At 52.8% G+C, this 27732-nt stretch overlaps 1 protein-coding gene across 4 annotated transcripts in view; it reads right to left on the reverse strand.

Moving 5' to 3' along the window:
• PDE10A (phosphodiesterase 10A) overlaps nucleotides 1-27732 on the reverse strand; it is a 582319-nt gene that overhangs the window by 241260 nt on the left and 313327 nt on the right. The window contains exon 1 of one of the 4 annotated variants that reach the window (XM_061428520.1): nucleotides 26672-27575. The exons of the other annotated variants lie outside the window; for them this stretch is intronic. Coding sequence (XP_061284504.1) covers nucleotides 26672-27560 — 889 coding nt within the window. The 5' untranslated portion in view covers nucleotides 27561-27575. Of the gene's footprint in view, nucleotides 1-26671; nucleotides 27576-27732 lie in introns of those variants that run through there. 4 annotated transcript variants of the gene reach the window in all.

Below are 27732 nucleotides of genomic sequence, written 5' to 3' on the forward strand. Positions count from 1 at the left end.
GCGACAGAAGCAGCAAGCTGCCTAGGGCGGGAAGGGAGGACAGGCAAGCCTTTGAGGCTGATGCCCACGGATCTGCAGAGGGAAAAAGGGGGGCGGAGGGAACAACCTTAAAAGTTGCAACAAGGACTCCCTAGGGGTCCAGTAGGTAAGATTCCGTGATCCCAATGCAGCGGGCCCCAGTCCAGGCACTAAATCCCGAATGCCGCAGCTAGAAGGCCCTGCAGGATGCAACGAAGACAGAAGACTCCACGTGCTGCAACTAAGACCCAGCACAGCCAAACAGAGAAGTATTTTCTAAAAAATATACCTACCAACAGAATGTTTGCACTTCTCTATAGAAAACGGCTTCAAGAAAGAGAAATAAGAATGCACAGCTGTCTGAGGTTATTCATTAGAGCAGTCTATAGAACCATAAACCTTAAAAATTCTTTAAGGCATTTCTATTTTACAAAAGAATAATAATTGATGCTTGTAAGGATAAAAGGGAGAATAATTAGATTCACAATACACATCTAATAGGATACGAATGGCATCACACATTTTTGGAAGATTTCTATGTAAAATAACTTATTAAAAGCAGATGCTTTACACAGACAGGGTGAACAGACTTGTGGACACAGCTGGGGAGGGGAGGATGGGATGAACTGAGAGAAGAGCATGGAAACACATACATTACCAGGAGTAAAACAGACAGCCCGCGGAACTGGCTGTATGATCAAGTCTAAGTGTAGTCGCTCAGTCGTGTCCGACTCTTCGATCCCATGAACTGGTTTCTCCGTACGTGCACTTTTCCAGGCAAGAATACTGGAGTGGGCTGCCCTTCCCTTCTCCAGGGTAGCCTCCTGACCCAGGAGTCGAACCCGGGTCTCCTGCATTGCAGGCAGACTCTGAGCCACTAGGGAAGCCCACTGTATGAGGCAGGAAGCTAAAACCTGGTGCTCTAGGACAACCTAGAGGGGCACAGTGGGGCAAGGCGGGGGGAAGAGGTGGGAGGGAGGTTCAAGAGGGCGGGAACACATGTTCACCTATGGCTGATCCGTGTTGATGTATGGCAGAAACCAACACCATATTGTAAAGGAATTATCCCCAACTAAAAATAAATAATTTTTAAAAAAACAACATATATTTTAAAAAGTAGATGCTTTAAAAATTACACTTCAGTAATCTGGGAAAGCTTTCCCTCCAGACAGTCTGGACCACAGGGGCAAAGGCGGTCCAGCCCAGGGCGACGCGGCAGGAGGCCACCTCGCAGGCGCCTCTGGACCGCAGCAGCCTGGACCGAGGCTCGAGGCGTCCACAGCCCTGGGCCCAGGCCTGCACCCCGGGGCTCTCGCTGCTTACAGTCTGTCCTCTCCGCACGGTTTTTAAGAACCACAGGAGCAAACTTCCAGTTACAAAGTCAGTCACTGGGATGAAAGGTACAGCATAGGAAATACAGTCACTAACACTGTAGTAACTTTGTGTGACAGGTGGTAACTGGACTTACTGAGCTGATCATTTCATAATGCATAAAAACACTGAATCACTGTTATACACCTGAAACTCAAGTAACACCGTAAGTCAATTATCCTTCAATAAAAAGGAACCATGGGAAATCATGACTATAAATAAATTTACAAACTGAAAACCTTTCCAGGTCTGCAAGGTGCTGCCATTCAGGTTACTGTCCCGGTCACTGGGTGTCTCCGCCGGCCCCCACGGCAGCACCAGCGGCGTGTGCCTCGGGGACGTCAAGCCCATGTGAAGGGCGTACCCGCGCCGGAATCTGGTTTCTTCCATCATCCATCAGGGAGGTGCTTGCCTGTGATCAATCGGTCCGCCTTGCGGGGAGGGCAGCGTATCTCTTGGACCCTGACGAGGCACCAGATCCCACACGCACGCATGGGAGAGAAGCACCCCTTCCCAGGCCTCTGCTCCTCCAACAGAACACCTCCCGTCCACCCAGCCCTCCCTTCGCTCCTCTTCAGAGCATCCACACCCACCGATCAGCCAGCCTCCTCCTCCTCCCTGTCTCTTCCCCAAGGGGACGAGTGCCCAGCCTAGCTCCACCCCTGGGCACATGGGTCCAGCTGGCTGGCTGAGGTCTGCCTGGACTGCTGGACACAGGCCTCAGAGCTGTGGACACTCCCAGCTTTGTTCACCTCTGTACCAACGCCACGAAGCCCTCAAAAAAACACTCACTGGATCAAAGTGCATACGCATGAAATTTGAAATAATCAAACAGGGACTTCCCTGATGATCCAGTGGTTAAAAACCCACCCGCCAATGCGTGGGTTCAATCGCTGGTTTAGGAAGATCCCACAAACCTCAGAGCTACTAAGCCCTGGCACCACAACTGCGGAGCTCCTGAGCCCGAGAGCCTGAACTCTGCAGCAGGAGAAGCCACCGCATAGAGAAGCCCACGTGCAGCAAGGGAGAGACCCAGCACAGCCAAAAAAATAACTGATCAATTTTTAAAAATTAAATAAACATAATCCACCACAGAGATACCCAGGGGGCGTGCTCTGCTACACAAAGAGGTGTGTGCATGCTAAGTCCCTACGGTCGTGTTCAACTCTGTGACCAGAGCATGCCAGGCTCCTCTGTCCATGGGAGTCTCCAGGCAAGAATACCGGAGTGGGTGGCCATGCCCTCCTCCAGGGGATCTTCCTGACCCAGGGGTCGAACTCGGGTCTCCTGCATTGCAGGCGGCTTCTTTACCCTCTGAGCCATTGTGGAAGCCGACACAAGGAGGCGTGTGCAGTCCCAGCGCCCGCGGTCTGATGTCCGGAGGGGAGAGACCTGGTGCACAGCAGGAAGGCAATCGCGGGTCCTCTCTGGCCTCGTGGAAGACGCCGGCCAGCCAAACCGCGGGCGCAGTCCCCGTCGGTAACCTCGACGTCCTTGGCTGTCCCCCACTCGCAGGGCTTTCAGTTCTTGGGTGGGGGACCCCGCGGCCCGGGTGGCTCCCCCGCACGCAGCCGGTCAGCTCAGGCAGTGACCGCCTTTCACACCCACTCCCTCTTCCGCGGCATACTTTCACTTCCGGAAGAAAGGGAACCCTCTCTCACGTTCTTAGGTTGGCATAGAAGAATTTCTGTCACAAGTTTAAATAGATGTACGTTTCCACATGTTTTTTACAGCAAATACGTCTTACGCGTACTTCCGTCAAAACCTTAGCACCGAGGCATCGTTCATTCAGACTATGGAGTCTGTCCTGTGAGGTGCCTGACTGGAAAGCCAGTCTTCCACAGCCTTGAACGACTACGTCAGGCCCGGTTCCTGTTTGAAGAGGTTACTTTAAAAGGCAGACATATCCAAAGCTGCGCCTCACTTCCGGGAGAGAATCTGAAGACGGAGGAAGGACAGGGGCAGGGGCAGCCGCGAGCTTGAGAAGCAGAGGCTCGGCGTCCGCAGCAGCTCCGCGGGCCTCGCCCCCGACCCTCCGTGGGAGCAGGGTCTCCTCAGCGGGGTCTCAGTCTACGCCTCCGCGGGCCTCGCCCCTCCCCACCGGACCCTCCGTGGGAGCAGGGTCTCCTCAGGGGGTCGGAGTCGGCCCTCCCTCGCCCCGGACCCTCCGTGGGAGCAGGGTCTCCTCAGGGGGTCCGAGTCGGCACCGTGTCTACACTCCGGGCCAGCAAGGCGCTGAGACTGCGGAGGAGCCGGGGTGAGCCCTGCTGCTGCTGTGGGGAGTAGCACAGTCCTGAAAGGGACGCAGACTCATTTCTTCCAGAGTCTGTGTGAACAGTGAGAACACAGAAGTTGATTTCTTTAAATCCATTTCTTAACATCTTTGCCAAGCCCCCTTCTTGAAAAGGGGCTTCCCAGGAGGCACTGGTGGTAAAGAACCCGCCTGCCACCGCAAGAGACCTAAGAGACGTGGACTCGACCCCTGGGTCAGGAAGATCTCCTGGAGGAAGGCATGGCTACCCACTCCAGTGTTCTTGGAAAATCCCATGGACAGAGCAGCCTGGTGGGCTATAGCCCACAGGGCTGCAAAGGGTTGGACAGGACCGAACCGACTGAGCAGGCAAGTATGCACGCCTCTTGAAAGTGGGAACACCAGTTTGAAGACACTGGATAAGGAATTTCCGCCATTTCAAGGCTTTTAGGGCTTCGCTGATAGCTCAGTTGGTAAAGAATCTGCCTGCAAGGCAAGAGACCCCAGTTAGATTCCTGGGTCCGGAAGATCCTCTGGAGAAGGAATAGGTTACCCACTTCAGTATTCTTGGGCTTCCTTTGTGAGTCAGCTGGTAAAGAATCAGCCTGCAATGAAGGAGACCTGGGTTCCATCCCTGGGTTGGGAAGATCCCCTGGAGAAGGGAAAGGCTGCCCACTCCAGTATTCTGGCCTGGAGAATTCCATGGACTGTATAGTCCATGGGGTCGCAGAGAGTCAGACAGGACTGAGCGGCTTTCACTTTCACCATTTCAGGAGAGCCCTGGGGTCCACCTGTCATCTCCGCTGAGTGGGGGCATCTCCCTCCCTTCACCCTGGGCACCACATGGAGGAAGACAGGCCCAGCAATTTCCCTCGGGCTTCTTTAATGTAGCCATTCCATTATTCACGCATTACTATTACACATGCATTGTAATAATGACACATGATCATATCTGATGTATATGTCACTAATGCATTACGTACTCAGCATACATTCAGTATGCAAACCGTGCTAAAATGTTCCTAATATATCTAAATAATAAGTCCAGGCTGCATTACTCAAATCTTCCCCAGGATCAGTGATCAATGTATTAAGAAAGAAAGATATGCACATATGTATATGATAACAGGGATTCCTTGACAAACTGGCCATTCTGTGTCACTGACCTCTGTGTGCATCAACCTGGTTACCCACAGAAAAGGGTATGGCAATAACGTCTTTCCAGGCAAATTCAACTGTACAAAAAAAATGCAAAGCACTCTGCCAAGAGAAATAACACATGCATCATATGGTTCCCAGAGATAAGTGCGTATTTATACATGTGTCTGCTGATTTCTGTCTTCTTCTCTGCGAAGTGATTTAGGACTACAAGACGTTTAAAGGAAAAAAAAAAAATCATCGATACCAATTCTACATGGAGCACCAAAACAGCTCTTGTTTTATGAAACCGCTGCCCTTTCGACTCCCCACAGAAGCTGAATTACTGGAGCAGGCGCCCTGCCTTAAACAAACTGGGCCACTGGAGCAGGGAGCCAGCCAGCCACACTGCGGGGTGGGCGTCCGCATGCCCAAACAAGGAACATGACCTCAGATACTCTTTCCATTGAAAGAGGGCTTAGTGCTTTCCAAACGCCTGAAGCAAGGCATTTGTGTTCATCAAAATAATATATTCTTCTAACATGAGGGGTCAGCAAACTCCAGCCCATGCCAGGTTTTGTAAATAAGGTCATTCATCCCTGCTCTGCCCATGTCTTCCCGCTACGGCAGCAGAGCTGAGACGGGATGACAGAAGCTGTGTCCCACCAAGTCTAAAACAGGAACTATCAAGCCCTTCACAGAAACAGTCCACCCTGTTCTCAGACAACAAATTCATATCGATGCTTTCATATAGTTTTAGCATTTACTTTGAAATAGTCTGTTTCTCAGTAGTCTTAGGTAACCACTGTATTGATTGAATCTATTATTTACACGATCTTCTGATTTGCAAACATCCGACAGGAAAGCTATCTTCTGTTGTTGTTCTGTCACTAAGTCGTGTCTCACTTTATGGGACCCCATGGACTGCAGTGTACCAGGCTCTTCCCAGAGTTTGCTCAGATTCCTATCCACTGAGTCAGTGATGCTGTCGAACCATCTCATCCTCTGTCGCCCGCTTCTCCTTTCGCCTTCAATCTTTCCCAGCATCAGGGTCTTTTCCAGTGAGTTGGCTCTTCCCATCAGGTAGCCAAAGTATAGGAGCTTCAGCTTCAGCATCAGCCCTTCCAATGAATATTCAAGGTTGATTTCTTCTGGAATTGACTTGCTAACCTAAATTCCATCTGTGCCAAATGTATAAATAAAGCTACATTCCCTCTGCAGTTTTAATATATTATCCAGAAGAATCACTTGTGAAAGCTGAGGACGAGGAACAGCAACATGAAACTTCTGGTTTCTGGCCCAGCAATGGGGGCCTGTTCCTAGCAAGGTGAGACCTCCCCCTCCAGACCGAGGGTGGTCTGCATCCTATGTGGGTGCACACCCTGAGCCCGGAAGGAGAGACAAGGCCCTCCAGGAAGTGCAGGAGTGTCTGGAAGTGCAGGGTGAGCACCAAGGAGGATCATCCCCAGTGGGGAGGTGGGTGACCACTGCTGGCTGGCTCCCACCCCGAGCCTTGAGGGGGAGGGGGCAACCCTTGTGGAGAGAGGTCCCTCTGCTCCAGGAGGGTGGGGGCCAGCAGAGCATGAAAGTGAAAGTTGCTCAGTCGTGTCTGACTCTTTGTGACCCCATGGACTGTACAGTTCATGGAATTCTCCAGGCCAGAATACTGGAGTGGGTAGCCTTTCCCTTCTCCAGGGGATCTTTCCAACCCAGGGATCGAACCCAGGTATCCCACATTGCACGTGGATTCTTTACCAGCTGAGCCACTAGGGAAGCCCGAGAATACTGGAGTGGGTAACCTATCCCTTCTCCAGCGGATCTTCTCGACCCAGGAATCAAACCAGGGTCTCCTGCATTGCAGGTGGACTCTTTACCAACTGAGCTATGAGGCCTGGAATCACCTCCCAAATCAACTACCTCTGTTTTCAGGGAAGGTCGAACTAAAAAACTAGAGTTCCTTGAAATCTTTCCTCAAGGGAAACTGAGTATTAAGAGAACCGCTGGAGCCGGAGGTGTGAGCCCAGGGTGACTTCACAGACACGCATCCACACTCAGCTCCAGGGGACCTGCAGGAGCGCTCAGATGAGACGTCCCCCCAACCTCTCACAAGCTTCAGCCGGGCACTTGACGCCACCGGGAGCAGCTACTAGGCCACCCGCAGATGGTTCACAGACTCCTGGGCTTGAGGACGGGCTCCTCACACAAAAGAAGAGAGCAGGACAAACAAGGCAACGACACCCAGCAGGCGACGCACACAGCAGGTCAGCCCCTGACACCAGAGCCAGGAAGACGGGCCACCCGCGCCGCCAGCACCAGCTCTGCAGCGGGAGGGCCCGCGACTTCCCCAGCCACGCTCCATTATAGAACCCTCCGGGAAGCCAGAGATCCTTCTAAAAATCAGAGGCAGTATTTTAAGGATTTCTGAAAACTTGTGTATTTTCTTTGAGTATGGTTTTTCCTGTAGTCATGTATGGATGTGAGAGCTGGACCATAAAGAAAGCTGAGTGCTGAAGAATTGATGCTGTTGAACTGTGGTGTTGGAGAAGACTCTTGAGAGTCCCTTGGACTGCAAGGAGGTCCAACCAGTCCATCCTAAAGGAGATCAGTCCTGAATATTCATTGGAAGGACTAATGCTGAAGCTGAAGCTCGAATACTCTGGCCACCTGATGCGAAGAACTGACTCATTTGAAAAGACCCTGATCCTGGGAAAGATTGGGGGCAGGAGCAGAAGGGGACGACAGAGGATGAGATGGTTGGATGGCATCACCGACTCAATAGACATGAGTTTGAGTAAACTCCGGGAGTTGGTGATGGACAGGGAGGCCTGGCGAGCTGCAGTCCCCGGGGTCGCAAAGAGTCAGACACAACTGAGCAACTGAACTGAACTGAACTTTAATATTAAAAAAAAAAAATCAGCTGAGCCTCTCATGGGTAACATAAAATCAGAATGAAAACTTCACAGATCTAAAGTTGTTACAGTTCAACGAAGTCCAAAGTGCTCTGACTCAGATCTGTTATTTCTTCTTTGGGGAAGCGAGCATATACTGAGCACCTGTTTCACAGGTGAGCAGAGCTTAGCTCAGAAATCAGGCAGAGCTGAGGCATGAACCCACATCTTGTGCCAAAACACCTTTCCAGGGCACCAGTTGCTCTTGGGAAGCCTTCATTCGCTGCACACTTCATGAGTGATTCCTGCTGAAGACTCTGCGGGTGATCTGAGGTCCAGAGAGAGCCCATCTCGACCCCACAGTTAAGGAAAGACAGATGAACAGTGAGCAGTTTCGGCATCAGGACAGACTAACCACCCAGCTCAGGTCTCCGTACAAAGAGCAGAGGGGCGGGCAGGAAGTGCTTGCTAAGGCTGAAGGGATGAATGAAAGCCCTGGAGCTGCTTTTGATTTTTGTGAACTATTCTCCACTGGAAGTGAGTGACAGTTGCTCAGTCTTGTCCGACTCTTTGTGACCCTATGGACTGCAGCCCACCAGGATCCTCTGTCCATGGGATTCCCCAGGCAAGAATCCCAGAGTGGGGTGCTATTCCCTTCTCCAGGGGATCTTCCCAACCCAAGGATCGAACCCATGTCTCCGGCATTGCAGGCGAATTCTTTACTGTCTGAGCCACAAGAAAGCCCCACACTACTGAAAAAAGAAAGCAATTCAGTATTTTTTTAAAAAATACACATGTCCACTATACAGTATGCGAGAATTCCAAAAGATCATAACAGATAAAAGTGCAATTCTTCAAATTATTTGTCAAGTTTTTAATGAAAATAATATGTCATTGATAGTTTTGTTTCAGATAAATGCAAACCAGATACAGAGTGTTATTTTTTTTTAATGGTTTAAAGTGTAGCCTCAAAATTCACCCTTAAGGAAGTTAACTGTTCATGGGTACATTCTCACCTCTCTCCAAGTGAGAGTTCATTAAATCAAAAAAGAGAAGTGTAACACACATATATAGGACTCAGACCATTCACAGAGCTAATTCAAAATGTAGACCAACAATCTACAAAATTTTGACGTGACTAAAGAGCCAGCTGCAAAGAAAATATCATACCTAGGAACCAAATCTAACCCATGCTGCCCTCTGGATGGAGCCCAGAGGGAAGTGATGCCCCGGGTCTGCGCCCGGCCCCCCTGAGGACACCCGGCACCCAGCACAGCCAGCTGCAGAGCTTCCCCACTGGACCCAAGAGCGGGAAGGCCCCGAGGAAACCAGAAACGTCCCTCCTGAGTCAGGCCAAGTGCAGGCGAACAGTTCAGAGACACAAGAAAATAGAGGTCAAAGGCCTTGGAAGCGCGGAGGCCCCCAAATGGGGGACATGACAGCCATTCAAACAATAGATCCCCTAAATGGAAGAATGCTGGTGATCGTCACTTTTTTTTTCTTCAGTTCTTTTCTCTTTCCAAAAATCCTTCCCTTTTATTTTCAACACGTTTTCCTTTAATTCCTTGCCAAGAAAGTGGAATTACTCTAAGGCTCCAGCCATTTCCTGCTATCAGTGTTTCTAGAAGCTACGCTTCCTGTAACTACAAAGAAAACACCTTCTGTGCCCAGTGGATGCGCCGGGCAGCCTTTCCCTTGCGTCCCTCTGCCCCTGACCGCCTCCTGCCCGCCATCATCTCCTGCCTCCCAGTGCCCTCATGGGGCTGCCCTGCCTCCCTCCCGGGAAAGACGGTCCCTCAGGGCTCCTCAGGGCCCAGGGATTCGTGGACGCAACATGCTCCGGCACTTCCTCTGTTCAAGGCATTGCTGCCAACACTGGACACACATCATTTCATCTCACCTTCGCTCCAACGTGGTCTTGTCTAACCCCACAAGCACCACCTTAGGCCGATTCCTGGGCATCTGCTTAACAGATGAGGGACACAGACTCACTTCCAGGGCCTCGGACTACCTGCTTTTCCTTCCTGAGAAGTCACCAGCCCCAAAGCACTACGGAACCCTGGCCAGGGTCGGCAGTGTATCAACAGAGAAAGAAAAGACGAACAAGAGTATGAACTGTTTGTATCTCTCTCCACACACACACCCCAACCCCTCCACAGGGGTCTCTGTTCACGTCTCATCATCACATTTGCAAAAAGATCAGGTCATCCCACCTGAAACCTGGTACCCAAAAACTTGCTGTCTTAATAGTCTGGGGTACTTTTCACCAGACTGCAACCCACAAGAAGTCATAATAATTTTGAATCTCAAGAATCTGGCCAGGATAATTTCAAAAAGTGTACCAATACGAAACAAAAAGAATTGAAAATAACTTAGGAAAAAAAAGTGACAGATTTCCTAATGATGGCCCATTTGACAAAAGAAAAAAAAAATAGAACGGTTACAATGCACAGAAGGCGCCAGAACCCCCAGCTATGACAGGCTCTCAGGAGAAATGCAATTCAACGAGAGCAGTAACATTAATAAAGAATAACCTTTAACACGAAGGCATTCCCAGTGACCCGGAAAGCCTTGACAGCATCTGCGGTGCTCAACAGAGTGAAAGGAGGGATTCCATCCCCCTCCCCCGGATCCACACGTCCCATCCAGGGAAAGAGAAGAGGGAGCATCAGGGGTGTCCCTGAAACCCTGGCTACTATGGGGAAGTCGTGCCTTCAAGCAAGAGGCCCAAGTATGTGCAAGCTGACAACGTCTCGTCCCCAAGGCTAGGGTGTGTAACAAGGATTAACTGAAGATCCCAGAAGCAAGGACACACGGGTCAAAGAAATCGGTGAAGGTAGTGACAGGCTGATGCTTAAGGTTAGGAAAGGGTCTGCACAAAATCCAGTAACTAGGAAGGAAGCAGCAGCTAAAATAAAACCAATGGGTGGACTAGGAGGAAATAATATTAAGTGATAAGACAAAGAAAAACGTCAATGGTATAAGCAGAACACAGGAAAAATCAGCAGGGGTGAAGTTCAAACTAAGGGGATAGGAAAGAAACCCACTCAGACACTCAGAGCAACAGGGAAGAGCAACTGTAAACCTAAAATAAAGTCAGAGAAGAGACCAGAAATGTGAGGATCTAAAGAATTCGGTTCCACCACAAAAGCACAGCCAGAAGGCGGGCACTGTCCTTAGTGGACAGTGAGGTCTCTGAGGTCAGGGCAGGTTTCCACCGGGTCTGCCCAGACGGTGCCCACAGCGGCCGAGAAGGATGAATGGATGCATGAGCTCACACCTTCCCGGCTTGAAAGGAAAAACCCCGATCACTGCCACGAGGGAATAAATTACAATCCACCACCGTCTCCTGCCGAGGGGCATTATTCAGTCGCAAGACCACTCAAGGTTACATTTGCACTCCCTTAAGAAGCTCTAAAATGCAAAGCCCACATTTTCACAGGGAAGACACTCAGTTTCTTGCCAAAATGTAGTAGTGATTTCCACCAGATGAAGCTGGCTGGGCAGCTCTCCAACAGTGTAAACAATAGTTCATCTCTCAAATGTGAAACCATAGACTCTATCGGAGTCAGAAAGTACATTAAAATAGAAGTGGCTTTGTTTCCATTTTCAAATCTGCGCATGACGTAGAAAGGAGCTGATAAGTATGAGAGGTAATTGATGCATGAGATTTTTTTTTTTAATATGCATAGTTTGACATTTCGAGATCTTGTGTAGGAGAAGTAAGTGGGAGGCTAGAGGAAGGCAGAATCAAGTGAACAAACTTCAGGGGCTGAAAAATCAACTATGATCTCAACAGGAGGACAATGAAAAAGAAAAGATTACATCAACCACAAACTAGGGCAACTACACTTTGGCCATCTGAAGCGAAGAGCCGACTCATTGGAAAAGACCCTGATGCTGGGAAAGACTGAGGGCAGGAGGAGAAAGGGACTACAGAGGATGAGATGGTTGAATGGCATCGCTGACTCAACGGATGTGAGTTTGAGCAAGCTCTGGGAGATGCTGATGGACAGGGAAGCCTGGCGTGCTGCAGTCCATGGGGTCGCAAAGAGTCGGATGCGACTGAGCGACTGAACGACAACAGTTAGTTAAATGGCATTTCGGTAAAATCTTACTTCCTTTTCAATTTAATTTTGAATAGGTAATAAATTATTCAAAAATCAAAAAAAAAACATAAAAACCTATGGAGTGAAGTCTCCCTACATCTCCTGCTGCCCCTGCCCCCGGGTATCCACTGCTCCCACGGAACTGCCAACAAAGCACTGGGCGCGCTTTCTGAGTTTCCGCCATGTTTCTTCATGCAACACAGATGCACACAGGCATACGCTTTCACTGTCTTTTCCAACACAAAAGTGTGGGTGTGTGCACGGCTTTACACTTTGCTTTCTCCACATGATGATGTATACGAAGAGCTTTAGTGCATTCATTTCACTGCTACAGATTTTCTTTAGCCTGGTCCCTACAGGCCAACTTCCGGTGGTTTCTTCGACTGTTCTCTTCAACCAGCGCTGCAATCAGTTAACACTGGGCTTCTCAGGTGACACTAGTGGTAAAGAACCCACCTGCCAATGCCAGAGACGCAGGAGATGCGGGTTCAATCCCTGGGTCAGGAAGATAGATCCACTGGAGGAGAGCAGGACAACCCACTCCAGGATTCCTGCCTGGAGAATCCCCATGGACAGAGGAGCCCAGTGGGCTACATTCCACAGGGTCGCAAAGAGTTAGCTATGACTGAAGCAGCTTAGCATGCATGCTAATACCCGGTGAAGTCATCTTGCCTGTGTGTGAGTACATCTGAATGATAAACTCCCAGAAGTAAAACAACTGATTCAACGTGAAGTGAAAGTCGCTCAGTTGTGTCTGACTCTGCCACCCGGTGGACTGTAGCCCACCAGGTTCCTCTGTCCATGGAACTCTCCAGACCAGAGCACTGGAGTGGGTTGCCATTTCCTTCTACAAGGAATATTCCCAACCCAGGGACTGAACCTAGGTCTTCCGCACTGCAGGCAGATTCTTTACCGTCTGAACCACCAGGGGAGCCCAACTGATTCAAAGAGTACATGCACTGTTAATTCTGATCGGCACTGCCAAATTGCTCTCTTCCCGGGCTCTACCAATGGGTGCTCCTACCAGGAATGCACACCAATACCTGCCTCCTCATAAAATTACCAATGGTGTGTTAAACAATCTACTAATTTTTGCAAATCCAACAGGAGAAAATGGTACCTTGGTGTGCTTTTAAATGGCGTTTATCTAATCATGAAAGGGGCTTCCCTGGTGGCTTAAATGGTAAAGCGTCTGCCTGAAATGCAGGAGACCTGGGTTCAATCCCTGGGTCAGGAAGATCCCCTGGAGAAGGAAATGGCAACCCACTCCAGCATTCTTGCCTGGAAAATCCCATGGTCGGAGGAGCCTGATAGGTTACAGTCCATGGGGTTGCAAAGAGTCAGACATGACTAAGCGACTTCACTATCTTATCCTGAAGGAGGCTGAGCATCTCTTTGTTCATATCCTTTGACTATTTTTATTGGGTTGTTCTCTTTCTTCATCATTCTGGGAGCTCCCAGTATGTCAGGCAGAGCTCTGCTGTGATACAGACTATTAGAGTTTTCTTACAAGGCTGATGGTAAAGAAGAGCCTTGACTGCCCTGTTAGAAGCAGGAGAGAGAGAGTGCAGACAGGCAGAGGGTGTCAGAATAAACTGTGATTTGATGTTATTTAGGACCATCAAAAGGTGTTTTTGCAAATGTAGACTAACTCCTCAATCTCTCCTTTGATTAATTCCAGATTTTGAGTCACATGTAATGGCTCTCCCTACTCCAAGGCAAAGTCGGACAACTGAACTGAACTGAACTCCAAGGCTAGAAAGGAACTTCCTTGTTTCTATGGTATCTTTAAACATATGATCCATATGGAATTTATCCTGGAGTAAAAAATAAGCTCTAATTTTATTTTGTTTCCAGATGAGTACTCAGTCGTCCCCAAATCATTTATTCAATAGTCCATCTCTACTTCTCCTACATGAGATGACACTTTCGAAGTATACTAAATTCCTCTACATGTCTGGCGCTGCTTTTAAGACCTTTCCATTCTGTTGTACTGGTTTATCTGTTCACATGCCAGCACCACACTGTTTGAATCTCTGCAGTTCTGTGAGTAGGTATTTAACCTGCCTTAAGATAATTAACCATGAGATGCAAAGAACATTATCCTAAAAAGGCACAAGGACTGAGGACCCGAGAATGTTTCCACAGTAAACTTCTGGTCCTGGGACAAAAGAAAATTGGAAAAAAAGCATGCAGTCTTAATAGCAAAGATAAAGTGTACACTGACCCAAATGGAGGCAGCACAGTGATCAAGCTCCTGTGGGTATCACTGCAGAGGTTTATTTGAGAAGCTGCTAGAACCCCGGGGCAGGGGGGCACACCCAGATCGTGGGCAGAGCGGCGCAGCCTGACTGCCCCCCGCTCGGGGTGCTCCGCCCAGGCAGGGACACGCTTTTCCTGCAAAACTGCTTCTTACACAGCACTCACCGACTTCTAAAAGTCCAGATACGCTTGCATGCTTATAAATAATTCAGCACGTCCAAACACATGGCACTGTTTCAGCACTTCATAAGCAACGCTTTCTCTTTCCTAGTCTAGAAAATGTTTTCGTCAAAGTAAAAAGCTTTTTATCACTGCCTCGGGAACTAAAGCTGAGGCGGCCAGAACGCTCTTAACGCTGATCGCCCCTCCGCCCTCAGCCCTGGAGCTCCCCGAGCCCATGGCTCAGACACAGGAAGATGCCACGCTCTCAGCGACTCCGAGGCCCTGTCACCGGGGCCAGAGCGTACTCAGATCCCGTGGAAAAGAAAAAAGAATCAAAGAAGTTCTAGCTTACACTGGCAGAATTTATTGGCCACATTACCTATCTCATTGTTCCTCTGTGGAAACTCATGTTTTTACAGGACCATCTTGCTCGGTCTCTCCCACTCTCACACCTTCTCCTGCTTATTCCTTAGACTTCTGTCACCGACATTTGCACGAGGCACTGAGGTTAAGACAAGGAATAGAAGGTGCTTCCTGCCCTCGGGGAGCACACGCGTGTGGCCCAGTACAAGCTCCAGGCACTGGGAGACACAGATGGGCCCGTGAGCAGGCTAGGAGCAGGGCTGGACTCCAGAGGACCCGAGGCTGCCCTGGTTGGGGGGAAGGGCTGGGTGTAGGAGGAGACCTCCTGACCCAGCCAGAAGCTCAGGGTCCCAAGCGGTTGGCACCGTGGGCACTGGAGGGGAGGGGAGGCGGGAGGCGCCGGGGGGTCACCGCACGGAGAGCTTTAAAGGCAGATGGAGGGAGACACAGAGGTCTTCCTGGGGGCGGTAGATGCCATTAAAGCACATGCTTCCCACTGTGAAACCCTCCACCAGTCACCAGTGATTGCCTTTGATCTTGTCCACATCCCTCATCACACAGCAGCTTGTCGAAGGCAAGGATGGGTCTGGACCGACGCATGAGCAGTGGGGACAAAGGCAGCTGGTGCTCAGTGGACACGCGCACGTTAGATCATCTGATGACGCCCCTTCCCCAACCAAACACTGGAATGACCTGGGGTGTGGGGGGGGGGGGGGGGGGGGGGGGCCGGACCTGGTAGTCTCTCCTGGCTCCCTCCCACCAGCTTTATCTTCCCTCCTCTGCAGGAAGCCCCCACCAGATCACCCCACTTCTGCGTCTGGGATTCTGACGGCAGACTCCCCTCCAGGCTCAGCTCCACACGCCTAACGCTCTGCCCCCTCGAGACACTTCTCAAGTCTCATCCCGCCAGACCATTTTCACCAAGATGTGTCCTCAGAGCTCACAAGTGTCCACGCTTCCTGGTTCAACACAGACGCGCGTGCCCATGCTCTGTGCCAGCTCACCCTCACCCACGCCCCCCGACGCACTGTGAAGGGTCAGCCCTCCATGCTCCTTTCACCATATACCTTCCCTCCTGCAAGGCTCTCCGCTGTTCCCGTCACTCCGCTAACTGTCCAGTCTCCCGTCCACCCCCTCTGACCAGGGCAGGACCTTCCGATCGCGCCCCTGACTCTGGTGTGGCCCCGGGCAGCTCGGCTCGGGGGACTCGCCCTCCTACCCTCCCACTCCCATCCCTCTCAGAGCCCAGGGCGCTGCCCAGTCAGGGAGCCGGGCAGGAGGGCCCGCGAGGGGGCTGTCAGGCCCTCAGCCCCTAGGCCGCTCACCCTGCCCCCTCTCTGAGGACAAGGTCCCCCGAGGCTCCGAGGTTCTGTCCCGCTCTCTTTTTGCTTAGTCTTCAAACTCCTTTTCCTCAACGAATAACTCTCCGGCCAGTCCTAGGTGGGAAAAGCCAGCACGTCCCTCCCCGGGCCATGGGGTGACCCCCAGGTCACGGGGTATCCCCTGGGTCATGGGGCGACCCCTGGGTCTCGGGCGACGTCTCCCCTTCCTTCTGTGAGGACTGAACACCCCGCGTCTCGTCTCCACTGCCCCCCAGCCCCTGAAGACAGCTCCGCCTCCACCGCTCCCCGGAAGCCCCGCGGAGGCCGCCTGCAGCTCCTGGCTCCACTGACTCTCGGGAAACCGGGGCACTGGCCGCCTCCGCCTCCAGGTCCTTCCTCCAGACTCTGCGGCTTGCTCTGCTCTGCTTCACCTCCTGGCTCTCAGACGGCCCCTCCTCAGGGCCTCCACGGCCCTTTCTCTCCCGCTGGCTTTGCCTCTGGCCCTTCACTCCCACGGTTATTTCGGGTTCCCATTCAGAACAGGGCTCCACCTGCTCCCTGCGGAGTCACAGATCTCCTCAGTTCCCTGACCAGAGCCCCCCGTCACTCATCAGAGCCGGGGGGAGCCTCACCCACAGCACAGGGCTGATCCTTGAGCGACCGCCACCAAGACCCGCGACTTCACCTGAAGTACCCACAGACTCACAGCAGGGAACATACAATCCCACGGCTTTAAACACCATGATTATAATCTAAATCCTCCGGTCTTGGTCCATCGACCCCTCCAATTTCCAGACTTAACTTTTCCAACTGCCTTCTCATCAGCTCCACTGAACTGCGCCGCGGGCATCTTAGACTTGACACGGCCACACAGGACGCCTGAGTCCCTCCCGTCACAGCAGTTTCGCTTGGTGCCCGGCGCTCCAGCCAAAGCCTGGGCCTTGTTCTGGACACCTTGCCCACCCCCACCCCCCGCCCCTCCACGTAGCTGATCCACTTGCACGTCTTATACATTCTGCCCCCAAACACGGCCCCGAAGCCACGGAATTCGACGGCTTCCTTTGCCATCATCACCACCCTGATCCAAACGACCACTGTCTCTGGTCCCAACTACAGCGAGGTGGCCTTCGGGCCACCATATCCACCGCAGCCCCTCAGACTCACTGGCCTGACGGCAGGCAGAATGGACTGACCTCACGGATCACCCATCACACACCTGCCTAGAACCTTCGGAGACCGTCCCCCACGAGGGAGCAAAAGGCAAACTGGACAGGACCCTAACCACCCGTGGGCACCTCAGCGAGGTGCTCCCAGGGGTCAGGCCTCACTCTGCTCCTCGGGGCGACCTCTGTCTGGGGTGACCTCTTTCTCATGCCCACCGAGCTGGCAGCCCTCGGTCACTGACATTCCAATGTAACTTCCTCTTCCCAGAGAGACTCTCATGGATCACCCAGACTAGAGCGGCCAACTCTCCAGTTTAACTCACTGCAAACTCTGAAGATGCTTGACACTTCTGCTATCTGGGGTCCCCGAGTCTGACGGCTCGGGGCCTACAGCACAGTGGATAGGCACCACCAGCAGGGCTCGCCACAGGGCAGGCGCGGCGTCTTTCCATGCTGATCTTTCTTCTCTCCGGGTCACAGGACCATGCCCCGTCCCCAAAATACACCTCCACCGTCCCGACCTCACACGGTCACCCAGCCCATCTCGGCCCGGCCCGGCCTCCCCTCACCTGGTAGAGTGCCTGCCACAGAGGAGCCCCCCGCCCTCGCCTCCGCCTCTGCCCAGCTCTACCTCAGAAGGCAGTCTTCTCACCTTCCCCCTTACGTCTCTGTACAGCCCCTCAAAGGACAACCATGAGACCCGCGGCAGCGGCCTGGAGGAGCTCCGTCAGTCTTACAGCCCCCTCCCCAGGACGCCCCTCAGCCACCTCCTGAAGGAACAGGGAAGCACCAGCTCTGACTGCCTGCGGGTCTCTGTCTTGCCCGTCAACCTCTGCTTCCCACTGCCTCTGTCACAACAATCACTAAAAGGATGCCATCTCTAGGCTTCCCTGGTGGCTCAGAGGTACAGCGTCTGCCTGCCATGCGGGAGACCTGGGTTCGATCGCCGGGTCGGGAAGATCCCCTGGAGAAGGAAATGGCAACCCACCCGCTCCAGTACTCTTGCCTGGAAAATTCCACGGATGGAGGAGCCTGGTAGGCTACAGTCCATGGGATCGCCAAGAGTTGCACGGGACTGAGCAACTTCACTTCCTTAATGGTCTGCCTCGGAGAACCTGCCCCACGGCCAGAATGTGAAACTAAAGAGCCTTTGTTCAGCTCAGGGGAACACCCTGCCCCTGCCCCCGGGTTAATGGCTGCAGGAACCAAGAAACTAACACATCCCCTCCCCAGGCCGGCCTCTCACTTGGCTCCTTCAGGTCCTCGCCCTCCCCGTTCTATAAGAGACCAGCCTCCAGACTCCCAGACAGGGTACTCCAGGGCGAGTCCACAATCGTCCTGGATGCCGGACTTTGGAACAAACTTGCTGCTCCTTGCATCCACACCTCGTCTTCTGATTACTGGCTCGTCCTGCAGTGAGCAGACCACCCCTGGACTCAGGAACACAGAGAGTAAGCTCCGATGTGCCCTTCCCCAGCCCTCTTCCCCCGGCCCTGCCTGGAAGAACCCTCCACTGCAAGACCTGGCCCAGCTGCTGTGGAATGTTTTCTGGGCCCTCCGAGGAGAGGGGCCTCAGCTTGGGCCCCAGAGCTGCTGCACCGGCTTCGCCAAGGAACCTGCTGTCTGCTGGCCCTAACAGCCCTAACCTCCTGTCCGCTGGCCCGTCTCTGTGATCCCTAACACACGGTGGGCCGACTCCTGGCTCCTCAGGACAGGGCCAAGGCCAAGGGCACTTCTGATGAGTGGCCTTCAGCGTCTAAGCTCCTAGAAGGCAGACATCATGTTGCTGTTGGGCTTCCTTTCGCCTCTGAATTTTCAACACAAGGATCTGGCTCCTTCCATGGATGTGTCACCGTCTCTCCAGGCTCAGGACTGTAACCCAGGAAGACGAGCCCCTGCCCTCAGGTTCCCACCAGGCTCTCCTTCTGCACAGGGAGACAGGCAGGAGCAAGCAGGCCAGTCCCTGAGTGAGAGAACTGCAGAGGTACAGAATGCAGCAAGTAAAATCCCAGTGCAGGCATCCTCTACTTCCTTTGTAAGATTTGAGCAGCTCCACCACCGAGCTGACTATGGCTCCAATCATCAGCTTCTTGTTGCAAAATTCAGACTCAAATTGAAGAAAGGAGGGAAAACCACACTTTGGAGAAGGAAATGGCAACCCACTCCAGTATTCTTGCCTGGGGAATCCTATCGGGCTACAGTCCATGGGGTCGCAAAGAGTCGAACACGACTGAGCGACTTCACTTTCACGTTCTTTCACTCAGGTATGACCTAAATCAAATCCCTTGTGATTATACAGTGGACGTGAAGAATAGACTCAAGGGATTAGATCCGGTGGACAGAGTGCCTGGAGACTATGCACAGTGCTTTGTAGCGCTGTACAGCAGGTGGTGACCAGAACGATCCCAAAGAAAAGAACTGCAAGAAGGCAAAGCGATTGTCTCACAGGGCCTTACACATAGCGGAGGAAAGAAGAGAAGTGAAAGGCTAGGAGAAAGGAAAAGATAAACCCAACTGAATGCAGAGTTCCAGAGAATAGCTAGAAGAGATAAGAAAACCTTCATAAGTGAACAATGTAAGGAAATTGAGGAAAACAATAGAATGGGTAAGACTAGAGATCGAGTCCAGAGAATTGGAGATACCAAGGAAACATTTCATCCAAAGATGGGCTCAATGAAGGACAGAAATGGTGTGGACCTAACAGAAGCAGAAGACAAGAAGAAGAGGTGTCAAGAATACATAGAAGAACTGTACAAAGAAGGTCTTAATGACCTGGATAACCAGGATGGTGTGGTCACTCACATAAAGCCAGACATCCTAGACTGTGAGGTCAAGTGGGCCTTAGGAACTATTACTACTATTGAAGCTAATAGAGGTGATGGAATTCCAGCTGAGCTATTTCAAATCCTAAAAGATGATGCTGTGAAAGTGTTGCACTCAATATGTCAGCAAATTTGGAAAACTCAGCAATGGCCCCAGGACTGCAAAAGGTCAGTTTTCATTCCAATCTCAAAGAACTTTCAAACTATCACACAGTTGTGCTCAGTTCACAGGCTAACAAGGAATGCTCAAAAGCCTTCAAGGTAGGCTTCAGCAGTATGTGAACCAAAATCTTTCAGATGTTCAAGCTGGATTTAGAAAAGGCACAGGAACCAGAGATCAAATCACCAGCATTTGTTGGATTATAGAGAAAGCAAGGGAATTTCAGAAAAATAAACATCTACTTCTGCTTTTACTGACTAGCTAAAACCTTTGACTGAGTTGTTGTTGTTCAGTCACTAAGTCATGTGCAATCCTTTGCAACCCCGTGGACTGTAATACGTCAGGCTTCCCTGTCCTTCACTATCTCCGGGAGTTTGTTCAAACTCATGTCCATTGAGCCGGTGATGCCATCCAACCATCTCATCCTCTGTCATCCCCTTCTCCTCTTGCCCTCAGTCTTTCCCAGCATCAGCGTCTTTTCCAGTGAGTCAGCTCTTCCCATCAGGTGGCCAAAGTACTGGAGCCTCAGCTTCCACATCAGTCCTTCCAATGAATATTCAGGGTTGATTTCTTTTAGGATGAACTGGCTGGATCTCCTTGCAGTCCAAGGGACTCTCAAGAGTCTCTCCAGCACCACAGTTTGAAAGCGTCATTTCTTTGGTGCTCAGCCTTCTTTATGGTCCAACTTTCACATCATACATGACTTCAGATCTGACTGTGGGGATCACAACAAACTACGGAAAATTCTTAAAGACATGGGAAAACCAGACCACCTGACCTGTCACCTGAGAAACCTGTATTCAGATCAAGAAGCAACAGTTGGAATTGGACACAGAACAATGGGCTGTCCAATTGGGAAAGGACTACATCAAGGCTGCATACCGCCATCCTGCTTATTTAACTTGTATGCAGAATACATCATTTGAAATGCTGGGCTGGATGAAGCACAAGCTGGAATCAAGATTTCCAGGAGAAATATCAGTAACCTCAGATATGCAGCCCTCTAATGGCAGAAAGCAAAGAGGAACTAAAGAGCCTCTTGATGAAGGTGAAAGAGAGTGAAAAAGCTGGTTTAAACCCAACATAAAAAACTAGGATCATGGCATCCAGTCCCATGACTTCATGGCAAATAGATGGGGAAAAGGTGAAAATAGTAACAGATTTTCTTTTCTTGGGCTCCAAAATCACTGGGGATGGTGACTGAAGCCATACAATTGAAAGACACTTGCTCCTTGGAAGAAAAGCTCTGACAAACCTGGACAGCATATTAAAGCAGACCCATCACTTTGCCAACAAAGGTCTGTATAGTCAAAGCTATGGTTTTTCCAGTAGACATGTATGGATGTGAGAGTTTGGACCATAAGGTTGAGTGCTGGAAAAGTGATGCTTTTGAACTATGGTGCTGGAGAAGACTCTTGAGAGTCTCTTGGACTATAAGGAGGTCAAACCAGTCCACCCTAAAAGAAATCAGTCTTGAATATTCATTGGAAGGACTGATGCTTAAACTGAAGCTCCAATACTTTGGCCACCTGATATGAAGAGTCAACTTACTGGAAGAGACCCTGATGCTGGGAAAGACTGAAAGCAAAAAGAGAAGGGGAAGACAGAGGCTGAGAAGGTTGGATAGCATCAGTGACTCAATGCATGTGAGTGTGAGCAAACTCTGGAAGACAGTGAAGGACAGGGAAGCCTGGCTTGCTGCAGTCCACGGGTCACAAAGAGTGGGACAAGACTGAGCGATGGTGTAACAAATTGGTGGAGTTTCCCCTTAGTCAGATTTATATCAGCTGGAGGAGCTCGATCTACATTTTAAAAGGAAATTAAAATGTTTTTTAATTAAAACTAAGTTCTTCTTTTAAGAGGGAAATATTCCTTTTTCGTTAAAATTATTTTTTCTTTCCTTCTCAGAATTTGTGAGCTGATTTTAACAAACAATAGCTAACAGTGTATTAACTGGTAAAATGTTCACCACATCAAGCTTAACCTTCTGTACAATAAACAGAATCTACTACCTCATATACTGTATTTGTGTGTGTGTGATAAGTACTTTTAAGATCTACTCCCTTGGTAACTTTCAAATATGTAATACAGTATTAATAATTACAGTCACCATGCTGTATCCCCATCACTTATTTATTTATTGACCTCACTTAATTTTGTTAATGGGACAGAAAAAGTTTTAGATGCAAAATTACCTCAAGCTAATGGGTCAGGCTGACATTGCAGAAGACACCATCTTCTATGGTTTCCACTGTTTCTCATTTAAATGTTTAGGGATTATCTTTGTTCGTGGAAGTTGCTTGAAATTAAAAGAAGAATTTTGTGAAACTAAAAATTGACGAATATGAATAACTCCTCCCAGTTCAAACAGCTTCTCCTTTGATTAAACCCTGATTCCACCAGTCAGGACAGACACTGGCACCTCCACTTCGCTGGGCTCTTTCCTGATCTCACCCGGGCCTGGCGGCAAGTCCTCACAGTGTTCCTCTGCTGGTTATCTTGGTGGGTATCCCATCGGCAGTGCAGCTCCTCCGAAGGACTGGTTTCCGCTGTTTACATCTCCCTGTCAGTTGCTGTTAACTGATTTCTACCCAGTTTCGCTGCTGCGTGGTCAGCCTTGCATCCCACTGCAATCCCAGAATCATCAGGTCCACAGGAACAAGTTAAATGTGAAGTCTAGAGTAGAGTCTGTGTGTTATACGCACTTGCTCTTAAAAGGGACCATATTTATCTCAGTTTGCTCAAGTGTTGGCCACACAGTATCTTAAGTCTCAAGAAACAGAGCAAGGAGTGGTTAGTCATGGATGGAGAGTATATTAAAAATCCACCTTTCCTAAACACATACACATTTTCTGTTCAGAATATTTTAGAAATATACAACAAATTGTAGCGTGAAGACGTGTTTGCCGCCTGCACCAACACTTTCTCATCCTATCTCATCTCTCTCTCCTATCTCATTTTCCTCGCTATCTCTGCTGTCTCTGAGCAGTATTTTTCTTTTCTACAGCTCTATGCATTATTCACAGCAGCCTACCGGGGAAACACCCATGAGGAGAGAGGCAGGAGCATTTGTGAGAGGAAGAGAGAGACAAGGACCTTCCTTTAACTTTCGTGTGTTCTTAGGGCAGGATTCCCAACTCAACTCCAAGTCCTTGCCCCACCGGTGTACATACCTCCTGCACGCCCTGCCACGCTCCACGTGTAGACAAAGTGAGCTGTTTCCTCCAAAAGACAATGCAGCTCCTACTGGCCTGTCAAAGCATGGCCTCTTGGTGTTCCTTTCCTGTCTGTGTGTGCGCACGCACACACGCACACATGCACACACGCGCACACACACACACACACACACACACACACGGCACTGCAGAGCGGACTTCACAGCAACACCTCTGCGAGCAGTGAAGTCCCGAAGCCCAGTGCCGGAGGACAAGCTCAGAGGTCAGCGCTTAAAGGCAGATGGCTGATGAAGCTCAGTCGGCACCAGCCTGCCAGGGTCAGAGAACGACGGCCGAGCCCCCTGGCACTGGGCGTCATTGCCGCACTTGCTTCTCGGAGGCTCTCTTCTCAAGTTGGTGAACTCTTGGACTACAGCCTGGTAGGGCAGCGCCTGGCAAGTGGCAGGAGCTCTTAATAAGTGTTTGTTCCATGCATTACCGAGCAAATCAGTGAATCTGTGTGAACCAAAATGCAGAGCCAAAATGGACAGGAGTGAAAACAGGATATTATACTCTCAAAACACGATTTGCTTTCCGATAATGGTAAAACAGGCATTTCTACAAACAACAATCAGACATAGCAGCCTTTATGTGACAACTTACTTGTTAGACCCAGAAGAGATCAGACAGAAAGGAAAAAAGGGAATAAACGGCCACCAGCTATGACACATCCTTACACATGTGGGCACTTTTGCATTCTTACAGAAACCCAGATTTTTCTCAAAAAGACTCATTTTCATTGACAAATATCAAAAAAGTCTGCCAAGGTTCAGGTACTTCAGCAATTCCCACAAATGTGGCTTGTCACGCAGCAACAGACAGAAAGAGAGTCCCTAACGTGAAGGACACAGTGTCCGAGCAGAAACTGATGCGGTTCTTAAAGCCACCATCTAGCCTCTTGCCATTGTTGCAGTGAGCTGGGTCCAATAATAGATTTTTCTCAAAAGTGTGTGTGCGTGTGTGTGTGAAAGTCGCTCAGTTGTGTCCGACTCTTTGAACCCCATGGACTACACAGTCCATGGAATTCTCCAGGCCAGAATACTGGAGTGGGTAGCCATTCCCTTTTCCACGGGATCTTCCCAACCCAGGGACCTTTAGTATTTACTACCTTAGTAATGTTCCAAAGATTTTTATAAACATTGGTTCCTATTCAAATCCCAAGCTACTTCTCACTGACTTGATTAAGGGGGAGGGAAAAAAAAAAAAACCATGAAACAAACAAAAACCTTCAACAACTCCTGAGTCTATTATCACTGGGCCTCTCCCTGTGGAAACTCCCTGCAGGGCAGCGGGTGGGAAGGGGGGCAGATGGCCCTCTCCCCCGGGGTCCTCTGTCTTTCCAAAAAGACAGTTTGCTAAGGACTCTCCCAGGACACCTCCATCTTACCTGAGATGTTCATCTTTATTCTTCTCCCCAACATCCCTCCCAACCTGCCCCACCCCAGACAAACAGCAGTAACAACAGGAACAGAAACTTCATCATTTTAGGGAAATCCCTACACACCCAGTCTCCCTAGCACAGTCATCCACCCAAAACTTTCATATGCAATGTATGGGAGCCTCCACCCCCGTCTCCCTCCCTTCCACCATCTGCAAATTGTGAAAAACTGCTGTTTTATTTTTTAGTGAAAGAAATCCCTAGTTCAAGAGGAAAGGGGCAGACTGGAACCCCAGTCCTAGGCACCGGACTAACCCAACTCAAGTCAGAGTGAGTTAGGAGCTCCACACTCTCCACCAGCCTTCATTCAGTTCACTGCCAAGCGGGGTCCGTTTCAACAAGTACAGATGTCCATACCTAACACGTCTAAGGGCAGCAGGCGAGGCCGCTCCCCGCAGACCGTGTCCTTCCTGAACCGCAGCAATTAGGAGTCAAGCAACACCCGCAAGGTGGGGGCCCGAAGGAGGCAGACACCTGAGAGCTGCCCTGCGGGTCGGACTAGGGGGAGGCTACAGGATAGGAGTGTCCGCTGGGCGTCCAGGGCCCACACCCCGCTGTCCTTCCAGGTCAATGGCAAACACGAGCAGAGACTGCCGCCAGCGGCTCCAGACCGCCAACAAGCGTCCGCGAGGCCGCTGGGTCCCGCGGCCCGAGCGGGCTGAACCTGGCCAGGGAGGCGGGAGCTCGCGGCAGGATGGGGGGCGGCGGCCAGGCCCCACCAGACACGCTCACACGCCCGGGAACGGCACCCCAGAGGCTCCCGGGCGGGCGGTGAGCCCAGACGGGTTCCGGCCGCGAGGAGGGGTCGGACCCCAGGTGCCCGGGAGGTGCAGGCCGGCCAGGGCTGCGGAGTGAGCGGCAGATGGGAGCGGGAAGCCGAAAACGGCCACCCTGGAACCGCCGGCCGGGAGAAGGCGCCGCGGAAACGCGGGTCCCGGGCGAGCAGCAGACAAAGGCTCGGGTGCGCACGCGGTGGACGGTGGCGCCGGAGCCCGCGCCGAGGGCCGTGAGGAGCCGCGCCCGACCCGGCTGGCGCCGGAATCGCCCGGGGTTCCCGCGGGCGCGACCTCCCGCCCCGCCCGGTCTCCGGTCCTCACCTCGCTCGCCCTCCATCCAAGACAACGGCGGCCCCCTCCTCCGCGCACCCGGCGCCTCTTCCCTGAACATCTCCTGCCTCCTGCCTCCTAGCAAATATCTGCCTCGATGCTTCTGCTCGGTTTTGCCCCCCTCCCCCGTGACACGCCTTTCGCCACCCCTGCTCCGGCGCGCTCCGAGCCCCGCTCGCGGGGAGTGCCCGGGGTCCCGGGTGGGGCGCGGCCCCAGGGGTCCGGACCGGCGGCGCCGTTCTCCTTCGCCCTAACAGCCCATTGTCTTGCCCCTTACCAACCCGAGCACCGGCTAAGCCCCAGGATCTAGACTCGAGATCCGAGAGAAAGTGGACTCTGGGCGGAGGCGCACCCATCTCCACGCGGTCAGTCCACGCTCTGGAAACGGGTCCCGGTGGGGCCCGGGGTAGCCAGGCCGGGCCGCGACACCGAGCCCGGGGAACAGCCCGTGCCTCCACCTTGGGGAGCGCGGGGTCCCGGGGCCCTGGCCTGCCCTCCTCCAGCCGAGGCAGACAGCAGGCGGGACCCCCCCGGAGGAAGGAAGCGCCTCTGCTCCAGCCAAGTGGCCCCAGGCTAAATAGAGAGAAGGCGGCGTCCGTGGTGTGGGAGATCATAGCAAAAGACGTGCAGGGCGAGCGTGGCCAGAAACAGCCCCGGGGGCCCGAGCGGGCAGCAGCAGGTCCCGTCCCAAGCGCGCGGCTCCCGCCGCCCTCCCGGCTTACCCTTCCCCGCGACACGAGGAGCCTGGGGAAGCCCGGGGTCCCGGGCTGGCCGAGCCCCCCGACCCTCCAGAGAAGCCCGTCGCCGGCCGCCCAACGCCCCCCGGCCGGCCCCACACACCCGGCCCGCCGCCCGCCGCGGGGAACGCGGAACCTGGCACTTACTGGGGCTCAGGAAACACTCCGTCAGCCTTCGGAAGCAGCTCGCGTTATTAGAAGGTCCATCTTCCATGTCGGAGGCAAAGAGCAGCGGGAACGCGGCGGCGAGCGCGGCGCCGGCGCCTCGAGGCCGCCGCGCCGTTCGGCCGCCGCCGCCCGGGCTGGGACCGGGACCGGGACCCGGAGCGGGGCAGCCCCCGCCGGCGCCCGGGAAGCCGCGGGAACCCGCGCGGGGGGCGGCCGGGCCGAGCGGGAGCCGGGGCGGCGGCGGCGGCCGGGGCCCGGCGCGGGCCGAGAGCAGCAAGCCTCGGAGCGCGGGGGAGAGGAAGAGCCGCCGCCGCCCGCCGCCGCCGCCGCGGTGACTCCTGCTGGGGGGGACGCTCAGGGGAGCCGCCTCTTGTCCGCCGCCGCCGCCAGCATCGCCGCCGCCTCCTCGGGCCGCCGCCGCCGCCGCCGCTGCGCCCTCCCTTCCTGGGAGACGCGCGGGGAGGTGAAAAGCAGATGAGGAGGGGAGAAGACAAGGCGGGGGTTGGGGGGGCGGCGGCCAGAAGTAAAAGGAAGATGGAGCGGAGGCGCGGACCGGGGAGGAGAAGGCGAGCGCGAAGGGAGCGCGCGCTGCGACCCAGCCGCCCCCGCCGCCGCGCGCAGACAGGGCGCCGGGGCCCCCCGGGGGGCTGGCGCGGCCAGCGGAAGAGGGGGGCGGGCGCGGGGACCAGGCGCGCTCGGCCCGGCCGCGACCAGGCGGCTCGGGGGCCGGGCCCGGGCCCGCTGCGCTCCTCCCGCCGGCGGCGCTGCGCCCGGGCTCCGGGCGGAGTTTGCCGGAGCCGGGCTCGTCCCCCGCCGCGGGCAGGGGGGCCTGGGGGCGGGGAGCAAGTGGCTCTTCGGGGCTGGCCATAGCCCCCTCCTCCTCCTCGGGCCGCCGGTGGGGGCCGGCCGCGGGCGGGAGGGGCGCGCGACAGGCCGGGACTCCGCGGGCTCCGCCCCCGCAGGGCCAGCCCTCCCGGGCCGATCAGCCCGTTCGTCAGTTAGTCCTCCTCTCCGGTCTTCCGCGCCCGCTCGGCCCAGTC

The sequence above is a fragment of the Bos javanicus genome, chromosome 9 (assembly GCF_032452875.1).
Source record: "Bos javanicus breed banteng chromosome 9, ARS-OSU_banteng_1.0, whole genome shotgun sequence".
Taxonomy (NCBI): domain Eukaryota; kingdom Metazoa; phylum Chordata; class Mammalia; order Artiodactyla; family Bovidae; genus Bos; species Bos javanicus.